Source organism: Ranitomeya variabilis, chromosome 1 (assembly GCF_051348905.1).
Source record: "Ranitomeya variabilis isolate aRanVar5 chromosome 1, aRanVar5.hap1, whole genome shotgun sequence".
Lineage (NCBI taxonomy): Eukaryota > Metazoa > Chordata > Amphibia > Anura > Dendrobatidae > Ranitomeya > Ranitomeya variabilis.
The window spans coordinates 600,229,133-600,253,081 of record NC_135232.1 but is presented as its reverse complement, the minus strand read 5'-3'; the positions used below and the strand labels follow the sequence as shown (position 1 = coordinate 600,253,081).

The 23,949-nt window shown below is 45.6% G+C and overlaps 1 protein-coding gene across 2 annotated transcripts in view; it reads right to left on the bottom strand.

The window, feature by feature from the left end:
* ANP32E (acidic nuclear phosphoprotein 32 family member E) overlaps positions 1–23,622 on the bottom strand; it is a 39,800-nt gene extending 16,178 nt beyond the window's left edge. For both annotated transcript variants that reach the window (XM_077258942.1, XM_077258950.1), the window contains exons 1-4: positions 23,330–23,622; positions 4,690–4,839; positions 3,661–3,783; positions 2,727–2,892 (exon numbers count right to left, since the gene is read on the bottom strand). In XM_077258942.1, coding sequence (XP_077115057.1) covers positions 2,727–2,892; positions 3,661–3,783; positions 4,690–4,839; positions 23,330–23,383 — 493 coding nt within the window. In that variant the 5' untranslated portion in view covers positions 23,384–23,622. The remainder of the gene's footprint in view (positions 1–2,726; positions 2,893–3,660; positions 3,784–4,689; positions 4,840–23,329) is intronic.
* Between the last annotated feature and the right edge of the window lie 327 nt (positions 23,623–23,949).

Genomic DNA, 23,949 nt, shown 5'->3' with positions numbered 1-23,949 from the left:
CTGTATTTCAGGAACCTCCACCAAAACGCCTTTCTGTTGGAGTTCCTGGACCTCACTCTCTAACGCCAGCTGTTCTGTGGAGGAGGAACGCAATGGTGTTACCAGAAACCTGTCGTCAGGAGTGAATCGAAAGTCAAACTTTAAACCAGACTCCACAATGTTCAAGACCCACGGGCTATTGGATATAGTACGCCATGCCGGATAGAAGGCTAGAAGCCTGCCTCCTACCCGGTCCGCCAGTCATTGTGGCTTCCTGTTGTCTCTAAAGGAGCTAAACATGTAGCCTCTACCTTTCTTTTTGTTGGCATCATATCTGGATCTTTCTCTATTTGGTCTTGTTCGATCAAACCACCTCCTATTAGTGCCTCTTCTGTAAGAAGACCTACCGAGGTAGGGAAACCGTTTCTTACTGTCTCCCGCTTTTTCTAATAATTCGTCCAGAACCGGACCGAATAGGTGTTCTCCCACACACGGGATGTTGCACAATTTGGATCTGGCCTGCATGTCTCCTTGCCAACATTTCAGCCAGATTGCTCTACGGGCTGAATTAGAGAGCGCGGCCGACCTAGCCGCCAATTTAACTGAGTCCGCTGAAGCGTCAGCAAGGTAAGCCGCAGCGCCCTGAATCATAGAGAGGGAGGATAATATTTCATCTCTCGGCGTTTTGTCCTTCAGCTGACTCTCCAGGCTATCCAACCACACCATCATAGACCGTGCCGTGCAGGTGGCAGCGATTGATGGTCTGAGAGCCCCTGCTGAAGTTTCCCAGGCTCCTTTGAGAAACACATCTGCCCTCCTGTCCAGTGGATCCTTTAAAGTACCAAGATCCTCAAACGGTAGAGAGGACTTTTTTGAAGCCTTGGCAACAGCCGCATCAAGCTTCGGGGCTTTATCCCACGTGGCCGAAGCAGACTCCTCGAACGGATACTTCCGTTTGAAGGATGGAGGAAGAGAACCTTTTCTTTCCGGTTTTTTCCATTCTCTGGAAATTAGGGCGCTAACTTTCTCCACTACCGGAAAGCATCGGCGGGATTTACGGTCCAGACCTCGGAACATGACATCCTGCATGGATCTCTCTGGTGTCGTCTGCTCAATCCCAATTGTATTATTTACCGCTTTAACTAGGCGGTCTATGCGGTCAAAAGAAAAACAAGAATGTTCGTATTCAGAACCTGAGGAGGATACTGACGAGAGAGAGACTTCCGACTTCAGATCTCCTAAGTCACTATCCTCATGTGAACTTGGGGATCCAGGGTCTGTTATTTTAGACCCCCTATGAGATTGAGATCTTGTAGAGCTTCTAATCTCCTGTCTAACAATCTGTCTTAGACTAGAAGCGAAATCTGGTGTTTCTTCCGCTATTAGACGCTGGATACACGGACCACATAGTCTCTTAACGTATTCGTCAGGGAGAGGAATACCACATTCTGCACATTCCTTGTGCTTGGATTTAGAGGACCGCTTTTTTCCCTGATGTAAAAAGAGGGAATAAGGAGGGACACCAATCACTAAGTGAACTTTCACGATGATCACTTACCCCTACAGTGTCCAAATGGTACCGAAGATTGCGGGGGGACCCTCTCCACCGAAGCAATATCCATCCGGCTCGAGGACTTTCCGGCTTTATCAGATTGATCAGCTTTACCTCCAGGACGACTACTGCCACTAGAACGTCGCTGGGTGTTCGCTGCATGGGGCTTCTCCAGGGTTAAACACTGCTGCGCAGAAGGCAACTGGTCCTGCTCCTGAGACTCCATTGTAACAATGGACATGAAGCATGAAGCAGCCATCATTGAATCCTTAAATAGCCGGCCCCCTAAAGGTACCTCCCCCTGATGGGGGACAGCCGGCCAATTCCGGTGAACTGCCTGGTACAATCTGGTGTGTGGGAGGCCCCTCCCCTTCCAAGACCCCCGCCAATGGCACCACGATCCTCGTCCGGAAGCAGCGCCGCCCGAAATATCCAAAAAATCCCCGCACGCCGACTATACAAAAGAGACCGACGAGCGCCGCCATGTTTTCCCCAGCGCGACGCACTGCGCATGCGCCGAGCGTCATTGCCTGCTGCCGAATTAAGCCCCGCCCCCCTATGCGCGTCACCTCCGGTGCGACGCTTCCTGGACGCTGGAAGCAGCGCTCGTGCTGCTTAGGATGCCGGTGAAGAGGGAACGCTCCAGCGCAGTGCCGGCAGTAAGAGTACCGCTGCCGCGCTGTGTGTGTTGTTTAGACGCCGATGAGAGGGGACGCTCCAGTGTAGTGCCGGCCGTAAGAGTACCGCTGCTGCGATGTCGGTGAGAGGGGACGCCAGGGAATGGAGGGCCTCCCACAGTATACTCACGCGTACCTGGCGATGGGACACCCCTGGAGACAGCACTCCCCCTGAAGGCTGCTCCTGCCGTGCTGTTGCCTACCCCCACAGCCCTCTGTGGTGCGGCACTTCCAGCGTCGCGATCAACACCGGGGAAGGGGCCATCCCGCCTCCAGGATCGGTGAGTCGGACCTGGGTCAAAATTTCTTCGCCTTTCTTCCAAAGGCCTCTGCAGGGTCCCCTGTCAGGGACAGGAAACCAACTGATGCGGGAGAGAGGTGCCGCCCTTTTATCTCTGTAGGTTTCCTGTCCCTGAAGGGCGGATCCCCTCTCTCGTTAGTGCTGTCATGACGACTGAATAAAAAGTAAAATATTGGTGAATGCTAGGAGAACAGGGGCATAGGATTTCACTACCAACCCTCAGCATCCTCTTCTTCAGAGTCAGGTGCTTCGTTGTCCTCTTGATCAAAGCCATCCAGGTACGTGATCTGAGGAAGTTTACGGAAAATCTTGTCTCTGTAGTCTTCCAGGTTGGTAAGCTCGCAGTTGAAGAGGTCCAAGCTCTTCAGGCTTTTAAGGTTTGTCTGAAAAGAACAAGACTTCATTATAAACTGCAAAACATTGAGACCCTCGTGCCTTTATCTGCTGATCAAGAACCTATCTAGAACCTGGTTTATAAATTGGCACTTTGCTGCACTGCTTTAAAGCGATATACTACCTGAAAGTGATCCATCTCCCAGACCTGAAGCTTTTTCACCCTCCTGTACACTGGAGCTGACTGCAATAGCACATTTTTTGTGCCAGCGCTACAGTAATTTGACCAAGGATCAGTAACTACAACTCCCAATATGCCCCATCTGCATGAAAGCCACTAGTTGTCAGGAAATGCTGAGAGTTCTGATTTTCCAACAGCACAATTGTTAACATCTAAAAGGCATGAATAGCGTCTAGTGAAGAATTACTGTATTTTTAAGATAACATACTAATTTTCTCCCCCTAATCTGGAAGGAAAATGGGGGTGCATCTTATAATCCGAATGTAGCTGTGGGTGGGCAGCTGTGGTTGGATGTGTGGGGTGGTGTCACAGGAGGAGGCATTGTCACTACTGCAGGAAGCTGGCAGTGTTGGCACGGGTGGGGCTATGCTGGAGGCCCCAGGCAGGGAAGAGGACCCACCAACTACTTCAACATTTCAATGGCCGAACGTTTAGCTCTATGGGAAATAAGTAGTCTTGGACTAGCTTGCTCAGAACACAGGAGTGCTCATTATTCGAATGCTCCCGTGTATGGGCAAGATTGCTGAGCCGACAGCCATCTAATGTGCATTGGGGGAGATCTAGGCTGTAAACTTACCAGGGCTTCCACCATGCTCAGATCCTTAATCTTGTTACCACTCAGGTTCAGGTAGGTGAGATTAGGACACCTCTCCGCTAATACGTCAAGCTCTCCAGAAATGCTGTTATCGCTGAGCTCCAACTAAGAAAAATAAGGAACATTAATGAAAATGAAATTATATTAATACAATCTCATAGTATTTAATATGATTATTTTTATGCAATTTTCCTTGTACTATAGTATTGTTTATGATTTTATTATTTCATTTTCATATATTTGAAAAGTGTCCATATTATACCTAAATTTTTTTTTTTAAAACACAACATTTCTAATCCAACATCAATAGTTCTATTGTTTGATTTTTTTATATCATTTTTTTATCATGATTTCTATTATATCACCTGTATTATTTAGTCATTGTTCCACATCGGATGCCTTCGAACATAGTATCTAACTGTGCCACTAAAGCTGCTGACAAAAGTCCAGGTCAGGATACGATTGAAGCTCTTGTATTTTGACAGGCCCACTTTTTATGACAAGTGAAATGCTGACATTGACACCAAGAATAAAAGGGATTTTGGATAAACAGTAGCTGCAGCCAATGGGACTGATATGATCAGGATTGGAGCAGCACCTGGAACCCCCCCCCTTTAGGGGCTGATACACAGGGTACAGTAATTTACCAAACAAAAGGCCAGGTAATCATGGCTTGTCCATAAATATAGTATTAGAAACCAAACATGGTCCACAGAGTATATATTGAAAGTCTTAAATTTTTATTTGAAACAAACAAAAAAAAATTACATTTAAATTGTATTAAAAAGACCGCAGTACATAGACGTATAAACAAGCAGGGTACAGTAAGCAGAATGGAGGAGTAATATATAACCAGATGGGTGGGGGGGCCAAACACCCCTAAAAGTTATATCGACGTAAAGGACACAGCCCTGCGCCGCCGCCATAGATGAGATGATACATGCATTTTGCCTCCCACCAAGGATGGACGCCATAATATTACACAACAGATTCCCAGGAGTCATTACTTACTTTTCGGAGTTTTGTCATATAGGGGAGTTTTGCCAAAGAGGAGAGCTCTACGTTTGCCATACTGAGGAACTCCAGCTCTTTGAAACTATCGCTTAAGCCCTCGATCTCACCATTGCTTGACCGGCAATTGTCTAGAACCAGCTCTGCCACCTAGTAAGAAAGCAAAAATAAATGAAAATTATAACTTGTATATTTATGCAAAATGTCTCCAACAGCAACAGTGCTTAGATCTCAAAGCGCTGGACACCAAATACTTTTTTCTTTCAGAAACCATGCCACCCATGACTGGCATTAACCCCTTAGTGACGGAGCCAATTTACAGCTTAATGACCAGGTCAATTTTTACAATTCTGACCACTCACTTTATGAGGTTATAACTCTGGAACGCTGTAACAGTTCCTGCTGATTCTGAGACTTTGTGACATACTGTACTTCATTTTAGTGGTAAAATTTATTCGATATTATTTGCGTTTATTTATTATAAAAAAAGGAAATATGGCAAAAATTAAAAATGTTGCCATTTTCAAACTTTGAATTTTTATGCCCCTAAATCAGAGCGTTATGTCACACAAAATAGTTAAACCACATTTCCCACATGTCTACTTTACATCTTTGTTAGGAAGTTATAAGGGTTAAAAGTTGACCAGCGATTTTCCATTTTTAAAACCGTTTACAAAACCATTTTTTTTTTTTAGGGACCACCTCACATTTAAAGTCACTTTGAGGGGTGTACATGACAGAACATACCCAAAAGTGACACCATTCTAAGGGTAAGATCACACAGGGCGTTTTTGCTGCTTTTTTTCTGCAGCAAAACCTGATCTTTGTAGGAAAGAAGCTGCGTCAAAAATGCAGGTTTAGGGTGCTTTATTTGCGTATTTGGTACTGTTTTTGTCTTTGTCCATGCTAATGTCCTTGAATTTTCAGCAAAATGATACCTGCGTTTTTGCTGCCTTTTTTCAACACCCATTCAAGTCAATGGGTGAACAACGCCGAAAAAAATGCAACAAAAACGCTGAAAGTAGTGACATGCTCTATGTCCAAAGAACGCAGCAAAGCACAAAATACTGATCACACAAAAAAACCAATGTGTGTGCATGAGACTTCTGAAATCTCAGGCTTTGCTGGTACTGTAAAAAGCAACTGAAAATTAGCATAAAAGAGCAAAAAAAATGCAGCAAAAACGCCGTGTGTACTTACTCTAAAAACTGCACCCCTCAAGGTGCTCAAAACCACATTCAATAAGTTTATTAAAGGGAATCTGTCACCCCGTTTTTTCCGTATGAGATAAAAATACTGTTAAATAGGGCCTGAGATGCGAACTCTATCTCCATCTGCGCACGCGCGGCATCCCGCGGCCATTTTCCTGAAGCCCCGGGCAGCAGAGCGCTCAATCTGCGCACGCGCGGCCACAGGAAGATGGCCGCCCCCACCGATCACCAGGGGAATAGCGCAGATCGCGCTCTTTTCCCTCCCTTGTGCAGTGGATTCTGGACTTGGGCATGCGCAAACCACTACGCCACCAACGGAAAACTAAGCAAGATCTGGGGGAAGACACCACGCCCATCTGACCAGACCAGCCTGATTGACAGGCGAAAACGGCTACTTTGGTAATGTATTTCGGCAGCATAGGTGGGGAATCGGGGTCCACAAAATACACTATTGTAATGCACAGCTCAGGCCCTATTTAACAGTATTTTTATCTCATACGGAAAAATGAGGTGACAGGTGCCCTTTAAGTGCTTCACAGGAACTGAAGCAGTGTGTAAGGAAAAAATGAACATTTAACTTTTTTTTTCAAACATTTTACTTCAGAACCAGTTTTTTTTTTATTTTCACAAGTGTAAAAAGAAAATGAATCCCAAAATTTGTTGGGCTATTTCTCCTGAATACGCCGATACCCTATATGTGGGGGTAAACCCTTGTTTGGGCGCACAGGAGAGCTCAAAAGGGAAGGAGCGCCGTTTGACTTTTTCAATGCAGAATTGGCTGGAATTGAGATCGGAACCCATGTCGCATATGGAGAGCCCCAGATGTGCCTAAACAGTGGAAACCCCCCAAACACACCCCAACCTACTTTTAACCCCAATTTTAGCCCAACTCACTTTAGCCCAACTGTAACCCTAATGGTAAAATTGAAATAAATGTGACCAAAATAAAAAATCTTCCTATTGTTGCCGGCTGATCTCTGTGGGCGCACTGTGCATGTGCCCACAATTTTCTTACCGGAAGAAGACGCCAGCGGCCGTGGGGAGAAGCAGGAGAACCCAGGCTACCCCCGGCAGCCGAGACCCCAGAAAAAACCTGAGACTGGGGGCACTATAAACTTTTTCCACAGCACTGTTAATTAACGGTGCTGTGGTTTAAGTACCCTTAACTACCGCCGTTAAAAGGCGTATCGGAGGTCTTTAAGGGGTTAAGAAAGGCATCACTGCCGATGCTTCCGGTGATCTTGTGTGATCACTACAGATCTCTGCAGTCAAAATGTAGCTGCTGGGACCCTGCAGATCTGGCTCAGCTCTGCAAGTGATGCCTGGCAGAGTTGGTGGGGGGGGGGGGGGTATGGGCGTTCGTTCTAGTTACAGTGAAAAATAAAAAATATTCGAGAGATCTTTATTATGTCTTGGTGGACATTTTATGTAAAACATTTATAATTTTATAAAACATCTGCACTAAAACAGTAAAATAAAGATAAAATAAAACTCAAAAGTAATAAAAAAATAAAACGACAACTGAACATTAGTGATGAGCGAGTGTACTCGTTGCTCGGGTGACCTCTGAGTATTTATGACTGCTCAGATTTAGTTTTCATCACGGCAGCTGAATGATTTACAGCTACTAGCCAGGCTGAGTACATGTGGGAGTTGCCAGGTTGCTAGGGAATGCCCACATGTAATCAAGCTGGCTATTACCTGTAAATCATTCAGCTGCGGCGCTGAAAACTAAATCTCCAGAGAAGTCAAATACTCGGAGGTCACCCGAGTGTGCTCAGGAAAACCCGAGCAACGAGTATACTCGCTCATCACTACTAAACATACATGTGTGCACGGTCATGGTAGCCATTATGCTGCTGGTTGGTCAGTTGACTTCCAACACTAGTGCCGACCCTGCAGAGTGGCATTACTAAAGCGCAGCACGTGAAGCAGATTTATCTGATTGTAATGTTGCACTCGGTAGATTTGTGGCCATGAGATCGCAGAAGCTGTAGCCGCCTCCTCTTCATCCTGCAGATGAAGGCGTTGCAGCATGGAGAGGGGGGTTTGAGTATTTGAGTAGAGTGACCTACATCCAAAAACATCTGCTAGCAACAAGTCACTTGTGCTGGTGGCCGACAGCCGGTGAGCGAGTGGGGGCTGCAAGATGATCACTTACAACAGCAGCTGCCTGGCAAACGGGGGCATTATCACAAGATTACTGTACCTGAAGCAATAGCAGATCCGAGTTGAAGAAAACCCATCACACCAGGACAGCAGCACCAGAGACGTAGGAAATAACCGCTGATAAATGGGGAGAGGTGCAGAAAGCCTGGGGAAGTGTTGCATCCATGCACTTCTCATTTTATTTTTTATTCCAAGAGCAGTAAATTAAAGGGGTTGTCCACTACTTTTACAATGATGACCTATCATTAGGCAATGTAAAAGTATTGTACAACCTATACAATACACTGCAGTACTTGCACAGTGAAACGTAAAATTACTGGTCTACTATGTAGCTCAGCATCCATTGCAGGTCGCATGCTGCCATGTTGGACACCTTCAATGGTACCAGTTGCTCCATAGTCAATGATTAGCTGCCAAACATGCATGGCAGCCATCACAAAGGGGTTAAAGGGATTTTTTTTTTTCTTTTTTAATACTGACCCAGTGGTATGGCCACATAGGAACTTGTCCCCCATTAAAAACAATACCCTTTTTGTAGAGGTCCAACATGCCAATTAGAATTTGAGTGCAGAATCCATATGCAAAGCAGGCAGGAAGTGCATTGATGCGCCCCTATTGCATTAACTGATTCATCTCCGTGCACTTTGCTTCCCCTGAATTGTCGTGGAGCTACAACCCTCAGCATTGTCACCCCTCAGCTTGTTGCAGTGCAGCAGCTGCCAGGAGAGCACAAGTTTAATTCTGTCTCGTCACACCAAACAACCTGACACCGAGCCAATAGGGGAGTAGTGTGAAGGAAGCTGGGGAGGTCAGATCAGATAGAGCCACAGCGATGGGGCGTTCACTTCTAGCTGTGTCTGTATATGAACAAGAGCTGCAAGCAGACGTCTTATCCGTCCCTGGCCATTAGCTGGGCCCAGCAGAACAGCCATGATCTCCGCACATCAGACGGACACATCCAGGAGGAGAAAATGACTGCTAGGCCCTTAGTAATGGTTGTACATTCTAACCTTCATACAATGACTCAACCGCTGTCAAAACTTTGCCCAAAACTAGATACAAAGTATCACAGAAAGAAAAGTAAACTGTTCAACTCAGGACGACATCTGTAGGAAATGTCAACCTGCAATTCTCAGTATAATTTCGATATCATAAGGCTATGTGCACACGTTCAGAATTTGTTGCAGAATTTTCCTGAGCAAAACCGGACATTTTCTGCAAGAAATCCGCATGCGTTTTTTCTCCATGTTTTGTGCGTTTGATGCGTTTTTTCCCGGAGCTTCCCAATGCATTAAATAGTGGAAAAAACATGAAAAATCTGCAAAATTAATGAACATGTTGCATTTTACAGCGATGCGTTTTTTTCGTGGAAAAAAATGCATTATGTGCACAAAAATTGCAGAATGCATTCTAAATGATGGGATGCATAATGTATGCATTTTTATAGCGTAAAAAACACGGAAAATCTGCAACGTGTGCACACAACCCAATAGCAGACCTGAAAAGCAGGAAAACAAGGTTCTCTGGAGCAGGTTAACAAAAACTATAGCCTTCAGATAAAAATTGTGTGTACATTATATTGCAAAAGACGACAAAGCTGCCAAGGAAGATGCTTCAGGAAAAAGACGGCCGGCGGCTAAAAGGCATGGTGAGCATGTACCCCAATCACCCGATGTAAAGATGATGCAGATGTGCAACTGATAACATGACTAAACGATCAAATCTACAAATGTTCTTCTCCAGTTCATCAGCACATGTTAACAGGGCTGTGGAGTCGGTAAGCCACAGTTGCAACTACGACTCCTGGATTTTATCAGGTTCCGACTCAGACTCCTTCATAAATGGCCAATTAGTAACAATAAATTTACTGTTATAAAATATTAACATCGTGCTTATTCAGTTTCTCACCATTATATAGGTAATCAGACCACTTAGAGCAAAAACTATATTTATTAGAATACAATTAGAATATAGCAAATAACTTATAAACTTTTCTAAACTCTTGTAAGTAAAAATGCAATAAACACTGTTATGCAGTTAAGAAGAACAAATCTATAAATTTGTCCTCAGAAAAAGTATTGCCTCTGTCAGATCCTCCTTCATGGATTCCCTCAAATCTGATCTAATTATTTTGAGAGCAGAGAACAACCTCTCTACACTAACTTGGGTTGGTGGCAAAGCAGTAACCACTCGGGCAACATCTCTGACAATGTCAGGATACAGAGGAATCGCTTGTTGCGCTGTTATTTTTGATGAACGGTCAAATTTCTCAATTTCTTTTAGTGCACATGAAAAATTCTGCTGCAATGTACTGGCTGTGTTCTTTGATGGGGATGACTGTTCTATGCGGGAACGCTTTGCATGGTCCTTGTGATCCAAATATTTTTCTAAATTAAATTCTTCATCAGTTGATGAGGGTGAAGATGTGGCAGGACGACCAAATTCTTCTTGTTCCTCCTGACTGTTCTGCAACCCTTTCATCCTTACTGCTATTTCAAACAGAGCTTCTTTTCCTTTAGTTAGCTGTTGATCATCTAGAAGAATCCGATGCATTGAGTCTACATAAACAGCTGCCAAAAGAATGTTATTTTGTAATAGTAGCTCCTCTCTCCGTTTCATTGATGTAGCAATGCCACTTGCAATTAACCCTCCTCTTTGGGACAGGCGAAACATCAGGTTCTTCCACTCCTTTAAGAAAATACCTGGAGTTAAGTCCTCTGCTTGTAATTTTTTAGTCACTGTAAATGGGTGCTCTAGCAATTTTTCCAGCTCAGTCACCTGATTCCACTGACTTTCATTTAGGCTGTGCGCACACGTAGCAGATTTTTTGCGTTTTCGCTATAAAACCGCGAAAAAAACACTCACATTAAGCATCCTATTTAATAGAATGCAATCCGCATTTTTTGTGCACATGCTGCATTTTTTTTCCTGAGTGGAATCGCATTCCAGAAAAAAAGCAGCATGTTCATTAAATTTGCGGAATCGCGGGGATTCCACACACCTAGGAATGCATTGACCTGCTTACTTCCCGCATGGGGCTATGCCCACCATGCGGGAAGTAAGCAGATCATATGCGGTTGGTACCCAGGGTGGAGGAGAGGAGACTCTCCTTCACGGACTGGGCACCATATAATTGTTAAAAAAAATTAATAAAAAAAAAAAATTGTGATATACTCACCCTCTGATGGCCCCGGAGTCTTCCCGCCTCTCAGCACTGCGCGTGGCCGCTTCCGTTCCTATAGATGGTGCGTGTGAAGGACCTGCGATGACGTCGCGGTCACATGACCGCGATGACGTCATCGAAGGTCCTGCACACACCATCTATAGGAACGGAAGCCGCTGAGGAGATCGGCTGTTTGCGGAAGGTGAGTATAACCATTTTTAATTATTTTTAACATTCTATCTTTTACTATTGATGCGGCATAGGCTGCATCAATAGTAAAAAGTTGGTCACACTTGTCAAACACTATGTTTGACCAACCTGTCAATCAGTTTTCCAAGCGATGCTACAGATCGCTTGGAAAATGCTAGCATTCTGCAAGCTAATTATGCTTTCAAAATGCTAGTTTTCTGCGGGAATATACATGCCAATTCCGCATCCGATATACCCGCGGCAGGAGTTGCAGAAATGCCGCGGGTATATCAATAATTGCCCCTTTTCCAGCACGTCTCTTCAAAATTGAGTCAACTTAAGGGGTTCTGGCAACAGTAGCCAATTTTCTCACATTTGCCAATCAGTGCAGCAGCATGTCCTTCTTGCAGTCTTATAGCTAGCTGTAGCGTATGCACAACACAGCGCATGTAATGAATGAAAGAATGTATTGACAGTTTCAACAAGATTTAAACTATCATGTTGCTATTCATCTGAAGCAACTTCAGTTTGCTCCTCAGTTACAATACTGCGTTCCTCTATTTCAAACATTTCTGTGTCTGTGGACCCAGAATGTTCTTCTAGCTGCTGGTCACCATCATTACTCATTCATTAGCTTAATAGTACTTATCATATTTGAAGCATTGTCAGTTACGACAGAAAGAACTTGCTTTTTTAAGTTCATAGTCTTGCAGAACCTTTTCCCACCAAGACCTGGAGAAACTCACTGGTGTGATGAGCTTTGGTGTCTTACTGCCAATGTCTTGGTAACCATTTCATTTTTGTCACAAACAAATCAGACATTGATGGCAAAATAGTTCACTCTGACGTGTGCAGGCATCCATTTTAAGAAACAGAAAGCGTCCCTTGAGAGTTTAAGTTCTTCCTTTTGTTTAAAAGCATCTTCGATTACTAATTTTCTAATACTCTCTCTCTCCAGAGAAACACCAAGCTTGCGGGCCATTTCTCCATTCAGACACAAAAGCTGGTCGTGAAAATAATGAAATAGGCACACTATCCTTTACAACAAGCTCTATGATCTGTTTTTTAAATGTATCTACTGTCATTGTCACAGTAACTTTGTCACTGACAAAATATCTTGCAACTGATGGCAGCAAAGTTCTCTGCTCCTTTGTTTGGCTGGAAGAGCTGGGCACTGGTTCATTGGTTTGGATGCAGTCTCTCTCATCCACTGCTTTCAGTACTTCTGGATGAAAGCGCTGTAAATGTCTCTTTAGATTAGAAGCTCTAGTAGGAGCATTTTTATCTTTGCCCGAATATGCACTGATCTTGGCTTCACAGCATTTGTTTTCGTTTGGATTCATTTGTCATACACTGACAGACCATGTTTTCTATCTTGAGTGATGGTGAAATGATCAAATACAGCTGATTTAATGTGACGCTTCTTTGACATTCTCAGGTTTTTAATTCTGCATTCACAATTCAAATGACAATTGTTTTTCCTAAAAACAATTGTACAAAATTATTGCCAGGTCGTACAACTGATATAGTGGTCAGTAATACTGTTATTCCTCATGTACTCACAGTTAACTGATGCAAAGTTTGTTGAAAGGATAATACGTCTTAAGGTACCTTCACATTAAGCGACGCTGCAGCGATAGCGACAACGATGCCGATCGCTGCAGCGTCGCTGTTTGATCGCTGGAGAGCTGTCACACAGACCGCTCTCCAGCGATCAACGATGCCGAGGTCCCCGGGTAACCAGGGTAAACATCGGGTTACTAAGCGCAGTGCCGCGCTTAGTAACCCGATGTTTACCCTGGTTACCAGCGTAAAATGTAAAAAAAACAAACAGTACATACTTACATTCGCGTCCCCCGGCGTCCGCTTCCTGCACTGACTGAGCGCCGGCCCTAACAGCAGAGCGGTGACGTCACCGCTGTGCTGTACTTTCACTTTACGGCAGTCAGTGTGGGAAGCGGACGCCGGGGGACGCGAAGGTGAGTATGTACTGTTTGGTTTTTTTACATTTTACGCTGGTAACCAGGGTAAACATCGGGTTACTAAGCGCAGCCCTGCGCTTAGTAACCCGATGTTTACCCTGGTTACCAGTGTAAAACATCGCTGGTATCGTTGCTTTTGGTGTCAAACACGACGATACACGCCGGTCTGACGACCAAATAACGTTCTGAACTTTGTTCAACGACCAGCGATATCACAGCAGGAACCTGATCGCTGCTGCGTGTCAAACTAAACGATAGCGCTATCCAGGACGCTGCAACGTCACAGATCGCTAGCGATATCGTTTAGTGTGAAGGTACCTTTACAGTCTTCCTCTTCTGAGTATCAGCTGTGAGATGCTTGGAAGACGCACACCTAGTAAACATCTAGTCTAGAGGATGAGCTTTACTACTAAGAATTTGCAACACACTTCACTTTCATACATTGTAAGTAGGGGGGTTGGGGCAGCATGAGGTTAACCAAGTATAAGATTAGATAAGGGCAGTGGAGAACAGTGACACACAAGTAGTAAGAAATGTCTCTATCTCCAGCAGAACTGCTTATCACTGTTCATAGTTTGATAGAACATATATATTTGAGTAACATTTATAAAATTCATATGAAAGTTAAATTATGAAATATTAATACATTTTTTTTAAAGCTGGAGTCGGAGTCGGTACATTTCTACCGACTCAAACCAAAACTAACTGACTCCACAGCCCTGGTTAACAAGTCAGTAAATGAAGACAATTCACTTTCAGCCCTTATTAACTGGCTGAAATTGAGCTTTCAAAGCTGCAACTTTGACTTATCAAGAAGTTTAAGAATCTGACCCATGTTCCTTACTGAGTGCACAGCTCCTCTGTCTCCCAGTGTGAAGATCGCCAGGCCAAATTCAGACGTCCAGATATTACGGTCAATCTTTTCTGACCCCAAATCAACCACATATATACAGGTAAGGCTGCTGACTATGGCAGGAGACACGCGGCCAGTACTGACAGCTGAATTCAGCCTTCAAGGCCACAGCATGGTTGACATTGGTGTTAACAGTGCGCTCTCCTACAGCATGAATTGAACACTGGAGTAGTAAATCCTTCAGAGCTCGCCGAGACCGGCCACCCATTTACTTTATTATGGGACTACGTGTTGTACAAATAATCAGTCATCTAGGCTCATTCATCTCTTTAAAAACTGCAGCAATTAGGTCTGTGGAGTCTGAAAGCCAAACGTCCGACTCCACAGCACTGCCTCACTTCTGAGCATGTACATAAAAGTGAAGCACATTCATCTCAACTAAGCTGAGATCCTTAGATCAGGAACAGAGCTGACATTTATGGGACATTTCATAACTTTCCCAAATTCTTATGAAAACATTCACAGCTCATCCTCCACTAAACCAAATTTATTTTAGGAGCCCGAATAGGTCCATTTTATACAGACTCCACAGCCCTGGCACAAATAAAATCGCATATTTAATAGGACCTGAAAAGTTTTAGGCAACTTTGACATACTAAACATTTCATGGCAACATATTGGGGGGAATAATTACAGTGGATCAACAACCTGCAGCTTCCCAGCTGCGGAGGTACAACCACCCCCAGACTGGAGGTACAGCTTGAGCACCACCTATTCTGCTTTATGAAGAACAATATGGCACTTAAACCTTAGGTCAGACTATTAATCTAACAGTGAGATCAATATCACAGCAAGTGTTCCGGCTGCATAAATCAGAGGGCAAGAGTCTTGGGAACTCCAGTAGTTGATAACACTACAACTAACATCATGCCCTGCACCAGCTCAAGGTTGCTGACCCCTGCCCTATACAATTTTAAGAACTGAACACAAGGGGGAAAGAAAAAAAAAAATCTATACAAGCCGATAGTCTGCGTGTGTGACCACCTATCCTATAAACAGTGACTGGTGCGGTAGTGAGTGTGTGTGACCACCTCTCCTATAGGCAGTGACTGGAGCAGTAGTGTGTGACCACCTCTCCTATAGACGGTGACTGGAGCAGTAGTGAGTGTGTGTGACCACCTCTCCTATAGACAGTGACTGGAGCAGTAGTGTGTGACCACCTCTCCTATAGACGGTGACTGGAGCAGTAGTGAGTGTGTGACCACCTCTCCTATAGACAGTGACTGGGGCGGTAGTGAGTGTGTGACCACCTCTCCTATAGACGGTGAATGGGGCGGTAGTGTGTGTGTGATCATCTCTCCTATAGACGATGACTGGAGCAGTAGTGTGTGTGACTGGAGCGGTAGTGAGTGTGTGTGACCATCTCTCCTATAGACGGTGACTGGAGCAGTAGTGAGTGTGTGACCACCTCTCCTATAGAGTGACTGGAGCAGTAGTGTGTGACCACCTCTCCTATAGACGGTGACTGGAGCAGTAGTGAGTGTGTGACCACTAGTGTTGAGCATTCCGATACCGCAAGTATCGGGTATCGGCCGATACTTGCGGGTATCGGAATTCCGATACCGAGATCCGATACTTTTGTGGTATCGGGTATCGGTATCGAAACAACATTAATGTAAAAATGTGTAAAAGAGAGAATTAAAATAAAAAATATTGCTATACTCACCTCTCCGACGCAGCCTGCACCTTACCGAGGGAAGCGGCAGCGTTCTTTGTTTAAAATTCGCGCTTTTCTTTCCTTTACGTGAAGTCCCGGCTTGTGATTGGTTGCGTCGCAGTCACATGGGCGACGCAACCAATCACAGCAAGCCGTGACGTAATTTCAGGTCCTTAAGGATTTTAAAATTACGTCCCGGCTTTGTGATTGGTTGCGTCGCAGTCACATGGGCGACGCAACCAATCACAGCAAGCCGTGACGTAATTTCAGGCCCTTAAGGATTTTAAAATTACGTCCCGGCTTTGTGATTGGTTGCGTCGCAGTCACATGGGCGACGCAACCAATCACAAGCCGTGACGTCACGGGAGGCTGGACACGCGCGCATTTTAAAATGCGCGCTTGTCCAGCCTCCCGTGACGTCCCGGCTTGTGATTGGTTGGTTGACCGCGATGCAACCAATCACAAGCCGGGACGTCACGGGAGGCTGGACAAGCGCGCATTTTAAAATGCGCGCGTGTCCAGCCTCCCGGCTTGTGATTGGTTGACCGCGATGCAACCAATCACAAGCCGGGACGTCACGGGAGGCTGGACAAGCGCGCATTTTAAAATGCGCGCGTGTCCAGCCTCCCGGCTTGTGATTGGTTGACCGCGATGCAACCAATCACAAGCCGGGACGTCACGGGAGGCTGGACAAGCGCGCATTTTAAAATGCGCGCGTGTCCAGCCTCCCGGCTTGTGATTGGTTGACCGCGATGCAACCAATCACAAGCCGGGACGTCACGGGAGGCTGGACAAGCGCGCATTTTAAAATGCGCGCGTGTCCAGCCTCCCGTGACATCACGGCTTGTGATTGGTTGCGTCGCCCATGTGACTGCGACGCAACCAATCACAAAGCCGGGACGTAATTTTAAAATCCTTAAGGGCCTGAAATTACGTCACGGCTTGCTGTGATTGGTTGCGTCGCCCATGTGACTGCGACGCAACCAATCACAAAGCCGGGACTTCACGTAAGGAAAGAAAAGCGCGAATTTTAAGCAAACAACGCTGCCGGTTCCCTCGGAGAGGTGAGTATAGCAATATTTTTTATTTTAATTCTTTCTTTTACACATTAATATGGTTCCCAGGGCCTGAAGGAGAGTTTCCTCTCCTTCAGACCCTGGGAACCATCAGGAATACCGTCCGATACTTGAGTCCCATTGACTTGTATTGGTATCGGGTATCGGTATCGGATTGGATCCGATACTTTGCCGGTATCGGCCGATACTTTCAAGTATCGGACGGTATCGCTCAACACTAGTGACCACCTCTCCTATAGACGGTGAATGGGGCAGTAGTGAGTGTGACTACCTCTCCTATAGACGGTGACTGGGGCGGTAGTGAGTGTGTGACCATCTCTCCTATAGAAGTGACTGGAGCAGTAGTGAGTGTGTGATCACATCTCCTATAGACGGTGACTGGTGCGGTAGTGAGTGTGTGTGATCATCTCTCCTATAGACGATGACTGGAGCAGTAGTGTGTGACTGGAGCGGTAGTGAGTGTGTGTGACCATCTCTCCTATAGACGGTGACTGGAGCAGTAGTGAGTGTGTGTGATCATCTCTCCTATAGACAGTGACTCGTGTGGTAGTGAGTGTGTGACCACCTCTCCTATAGACGGTGACTGGAACAGTAGTGAGCGTGTGTGATCATCTCTCCTATAGACGGTGACTGGAGCAGTAGAGAGTGTGTGACTGGAGCGGTAGTGAGTGTGTGTGATCACATCTCCTATAGACAGTGACTGGAGCAGTAGTGAGTGTGACCACCTCTCCTACAGACGGTGACTGGAGCAGTAGTGAGTGTGTGACCACCTCTCCTATAGACGGTGACTGGGGCAGTAGTGAGTGTGTGACCACCTCTCCTATAGACGGTGACTGGGGCAGTAGTGAGTGTGTGACCACCTCTCCTATAGACGGTGACTGGGGCAGTAGTGAGTATGTGTGTGACCACCTCTCCTATACACGGTGACTGGAGCAGTAGTGAGCGTGTGTGACAACCTCTCCTATAGACAGTGACTGGAGCTGTAGTGTGTGTGACCACATCTCCTATAGACAGTGACTGGAGCACTAGTGCGTGTGTTTGACCACCTCTCCTTTAGACTGTGACTGGAGCGGTAGCGAGTGGGTGTGACCACCTCTCCTATAGACGGTGACTGGAGCGGTAGCGAGTGGGTGTGACCACCTCTCCTATAGACGGTGACTGGCATGGTAGCGAGTGAAGATTTATAAAGTTAATTAATAAAGGATCATTTTTGGAGTCCTGACATTTCTACCACCTTCCCCCCCCCCCCACATTGCTGTATACACGAGTCCATGCAGGCAGCTGCGGGGGAGGGTTCCTGGCTTCAGAAGGAAAAGCCAAACTAAAATATATTTAAATATCCTAGAAAAAAAAAAGAAGGAAAAACAGTCTTTTATTTGCGATCACAATACAACGTGGGGCGAGCAATGGACTACAATAGCTTCTAGGAGACCCCACTATGTTATAGGGGTCAAGACATGTGCACGTATCCCCATTAGCACAGTGGACATGCAGCACAGGGATAATGGCAGGTAAGACGGGATTTACATCGCTCTTGTCCTGCAGTTTCTGACCTGACTGCTGCCCGCCCTAGGGTCTGGCAAATGAACTCATCTTTGCTGCTAGCAGGATTGTGCACAGTAAGGCTACTTTCACACTTGCGTCGTGCACTGCACGTCGCTATGCGTTGTTTGGTTGAAAAAACGCATCCTGCAAAAGTGCTTGCAGGATGCGTTTTTTCACCATTGATTTGCTATGGTATGATTTTTTTTTTTAGTCGAAGCAATAGCATATGGGGCAATGTGTCTATGAAGCATCTTATGGGGCCATAATCAGCATTAGTGCAGCATTGTATGGGGCAAATATCTATGGAGCATCTTATGGGGCCATAATCAACATTTGTGCAGCATTGTATGGGGCAAATATCTGTATGGGACTTTTCTATCTTGTAAAGAAATAAAAAAACGTCTGCAGACAGGTGCCAGCGTGATCATGCAGCAGCGTGATCACTTATGTAATAAATTATATACACATTTTTTATGTAATCCTGAAGTTCCTTAAAGAAAGTTTGAAAATGGTGCCTGCGCAGTAGCAGATATCGGATCACTGGTAGCTGTTATTGCGCAGGCGCCATTTTCAATTTCTTTTTTTAAGGAACTTCAGGATTACATCAAATGTCTATAATTTATTACATGTGCAATCAAGATTTATATATTCATTATGTAAAACAGGTAGGGGGCAGGTCAGAAGCCATACAGATGAATATGTAATCTGAACACCACATTTTCTTTTTTAAATAATGAATTTATGGTTACCAAAGAAAAAAATTAAATATGCCAGCACCTGCCTGCAGAAGGGGATTTTATTCCCCCAATATATAATATTCAGTATGTAAAATACGGGACAGGTCACTGAGGGATCAGTGACTTGGTGAACACCTAATCAGAGCACCAATTGAAGACCCCCCCCACCGAAGCACATGCATTTAATTGACTCAAAACTGAAAATAAAGACTAAACAACCGTGAGACTAATTTCATCACCAGGTATCATTGTAATCAGTATAACTGCTCCGACCTGACACTGTAGGTTACTGAGCACAATCCGGCTGACAGGTTCCCTTTAACGAACTTGGGTAGCACATACCACAGGTGCTTATGTGCGTGAGAGAATCCACACACACACACACACACATACAGACCAAACGTTTGGACACCTCATTTAACGATTTTTCTGTATTTTCATGACTATGAAAATTGATTCACACTGAAGGCATCAAAACTATGAACACATGTGGAATTATATACTTAAAAAAGTGTGAAATAACAAATTATGTCTTTCTATATTCTAGGTTCTTCAAAGTAGCGACCTTTTGCTTTGATGACTGCTTTGCACACTCTTGCAAGACAATAGTGTGGAAAACAACAAGGTCACCATTTTTCACCCAATTAGGGTATATATAGGGTACAGTATAATAGGACCAAACTGAGGACCATAATGGACAAACTGCAGGAATATACAACCAACCAACCGAGAAAAAAGCAGTCAAAAGTCCAAATATATATAATAATTATAAAAAAAGCCTTTATTAACAATAAATCCAGGTTAAAACATGACAGAAAAAAAGAGAAATCCCCATGCTGCCCATAGCATACACCAAAAAGGGATGGGGGCAGGTGCATCTAATACAAGTAAATCCACTCATCAACCATTAGAAAAACTATTAGCATGTGAAATTGTGAGAGAGTATCCACTTAATAAGAACACTCAGGTCTACATATATCAGAGAAATCCACTCAAATATATAATGAGTACATACCGGTAGATGCAGGGATACACCTAGTGGAGATGAATACCTCACCCCCGTCCACCCCGACGCGCGTTTCGGCTGCTGCCTTTCTCTGTCACGTCCCCCGGCGTCCACAGGGTTACGCGCTGCTGCTCAGAGCTTCCTGCACTAAATGTGTCAGGGCCGGCAGTAAAGCAGCGCACAGCGGTGACATCACCGCTGTGCTCTGCTTTACTGCCGGCCCTGACACAGTCAGTGCAGGAAGTTCTCGGCAGCAGCGCGTAACCCTGTGGACGCCGGGGGACGTGACAGACATCAGAAGGTGAGTATGTACTGTGTTTTTTTTTTACTTTTACAATGGTAACCAGGGTAAATATCGGGTTACTAAGCGCGGCCCTGCGCTTAGTAACCCGATGTTTACCCTGGTTACAAGTGAACACATCGCTGTATCGGCGTCACACACGCCGATACAGCAATGACAGCGGGTGATCAAGCGACGAAATAAAGTTCTGGACTCCTAGCTCCGACCAGCGATATCACAGCGGGATCCAGATCGCTGCTGCGTGCCAAACACAACGAGATCGCTATCCAGGACGCTGCAATGTCACGGATCGTCGTCGTTCTCGCTGCAAAGTCGCTTAGTGTGAAGGTACCTTAAGGCCGGAGTCACACTAAAGCGAGATACGGCCGAGTCTCGCAGGTTGAAAGCAAGCACTGGCACTCACTCCCTTTCTATGCGGCCGCACACTCCGCTCTGGAGTGCCAATGCCAGAGCTTGGTTTTAACCTGCGAGTCTTGCCCATTTCTCGCTGTGTGATCCCGGCCTTAGTATTTGTATTATGGCAAGAAAAAAAAGCAGCTAAGTAAAGAAAAACAAGTGGCCATCATTACTTTAAGAAATTAAGGTCAGCACGAAAAATTGGGAACACTTTGAAAGAGTCCCCAAGTGCAGTTGCAAAAACCATCAAGCGCTACAAAGAAACTGGCTCACATGAGGACCGCCCCAGGAAAGGAAGACCAAGAGTCACCTCTGCTTCTGAGGATAAGTTTATCCGAGTCACCAGACTCAGAAATCGCAGGTTAACAGCAGCTCAGATTAGAGACCAGGTCAATGCCACACAGTTCTAGCAGCAGACATCTCTACAACTTTTAAGAGGAGACTTTGTGCAGCAGGCCTTCATGGTAAAATAGCTGCTAGGAAACTACTGCTATGGACAGGCAACAAGCAGAAGAGACTTGTTTGGGCTAAAGAACACAAGGAATGGACATTAGACCAGTGGAAATCTGTGCTTTGGTCTGATGAGTCCAAATTTGAGATCTTTGGTTCCAACCACCGTGTCTTTGTGCGACGCAGAAAAGGTGAACGGATGGACTCTACATGCCTGGTTCCCACTGTGAAGCATGGAGGAGGAGGTGTGATGGTGTGGGGGTGCTTTGCTGGTGACACTGTTGGGGATTTATTCAAAATTGGAGGCATACTGAACCAGCATGGCTACCACAGCATCTTGCAACGGCATGCTATTCCATCCGGTTTGCGTTTAGTTGGACCATCATTTAATTGTTCAACAGGACAATGACCCTGTGTGCAAAGCAGTCAAAGCAAAAGGTGGCTACTTTGAAGAACCTAGAATTTAAGACAGTTTCACACTTTTTTGTTAAGTATATAATTCCACATGTGTTAATACATAGGTTTGATGCCTTCAGTGTGAACGTACAATTTTCATAGTCATGAAAAATATTTAAATGAGAAGGTGCGTCCAAACTTTTGGTCTGTACTGTATATACACACACGTACTGTATATACACACACACACACATCTACTATATAATTGTCTAAGGGTCACTTCCGTCTTTCTGTCTGTCACGGATATTCATTGGTTGCGGCCTCTGTGTCATGGAAATCCAAGTCGCTGAATGGTCTTGGCTGTTTTGCCGCGACCAATCAGCGACGGGCACAGTCCGGCAGCAAAATGGCCGCTCCTTCCTCCCCGCAGTCAGTGCCCACTCCACACTCCCCTCCAGTCAGCGCTCACACAGGGTTAATGGCAGCGCTAACGGACCACGTTATGCCGCGGTGTAACGCACTCCGTTAACGCTGCTATTAACCCTGTGACCAACTTTTTACTATTGATGCTGCCTATGCAGCATCAATAGTAAAAAGATCTAATGTTAAAAATAATAAAAAATCGTTATATACACAGTCCGTCGGCCCCTCGGATCCAGAGCAGGCCTTCCCCGCTCCTCACGACGCTCCAGTGACCGCTCCATGCATTGCGATCTCGCGAAATGATGACGTAGCGGTCCTGCGTGGCCTGGGCAATATCCTGCGTGGCCTGTTACACACTCCGTGGGCTGTGCTATTTACTACGTGGGGTGTTATATACTACGTGGCCGGCCGCGAACAATCAGTGACAGGGGCAGTGTGGTCACGAATTGGCACGGGATTTGAACCACGCTTCACTAATTGGTCGCGGCCGGCCGAATCCTGTGTATTCAATGTGTTATTCTAAAATCTTCATAAATAAACTACATACATATTCTAGAATACCCGATGCATTAGAATTGGGCTAATATATATATATATATATATATATATATATATATATATATATATATATATATATATATATATACACACACATATACATACATACACATACATACACATACATACACACCTGTCACTTCAGACTGTTTACAATGATGCCCCGGTGCCCCGTCCCTCAGCCCCGTCCTCCTCCCTCAGCCCCGGTGCCCCGTCCTCCTCCCCCAGCCCCGGTGCCCCGTCCTCCAGGCAGCCATGATCCGGTGCCGCCGCCTCCCTCCATGTGGAAACTTTGGCGGCAGTAGCAGCAGGCGGCAGAGCGCGGAGCAGCTCCACAGCGGGAGCCGTGATACGCTGGGAGGGAAACCCCTCTCCGGGAGACATCACCCAGCACGGAGCGCTCCACTATCCCCCCAGGAGAGGGAGGTCTCGCTGTGTGTGGGGGAGTGACCCCTCCGGTGCTCTTACCTCAGCGGGTGATCTGTTCCTCAACTCCAGGGTGATGCGCTTCTTCATCTCCATTTTCCCGACCAACCTTCAGCGGGGGTCACGTCAGAGAAATAAAAAAACAAACTTTAGAAGCGGGAAAGTAACTCACGACACACGTAAAGCGCAAAACGTGAAAGAAGCGAACGGTAAAGAGGCACGCGGCACTCCGGTACAGGGCCCCCTGACCCCTCTCAGCAGGGCTCCCTTCTCTGTCAATGGCCGCTCACCAACTGAGACTCCATTACACGGTACAGGCATCCCCACACATTAGCAACGCCCCTCCTCACATGCCATTGGTCAGCGGAGGCAATGTCTGGCACGCTATTGGTCGCAGAGCGTGTCATTTCAAAAGTCAGGGAGGGTTCTCGCCCATCGCCTGCAGTTATTGGTTAGAAGTGTGATCGCAGTTAATTCCGATTTGCTGCTGTGAACGTCAGTCAAAGTGGATCAAGCTCGGCTGTTTGACCCAGGCGTCGCGTCTTTGTGTTTCCGACGCTTTCGCGCCCAATTTTAGGTCAGACTCAGGAACCATAGTGTAAGGCAGGCGGCACTTGTACACGGTTCAGTAAGGTGAAATTCAAGTGTGAGGAGATTCAAGT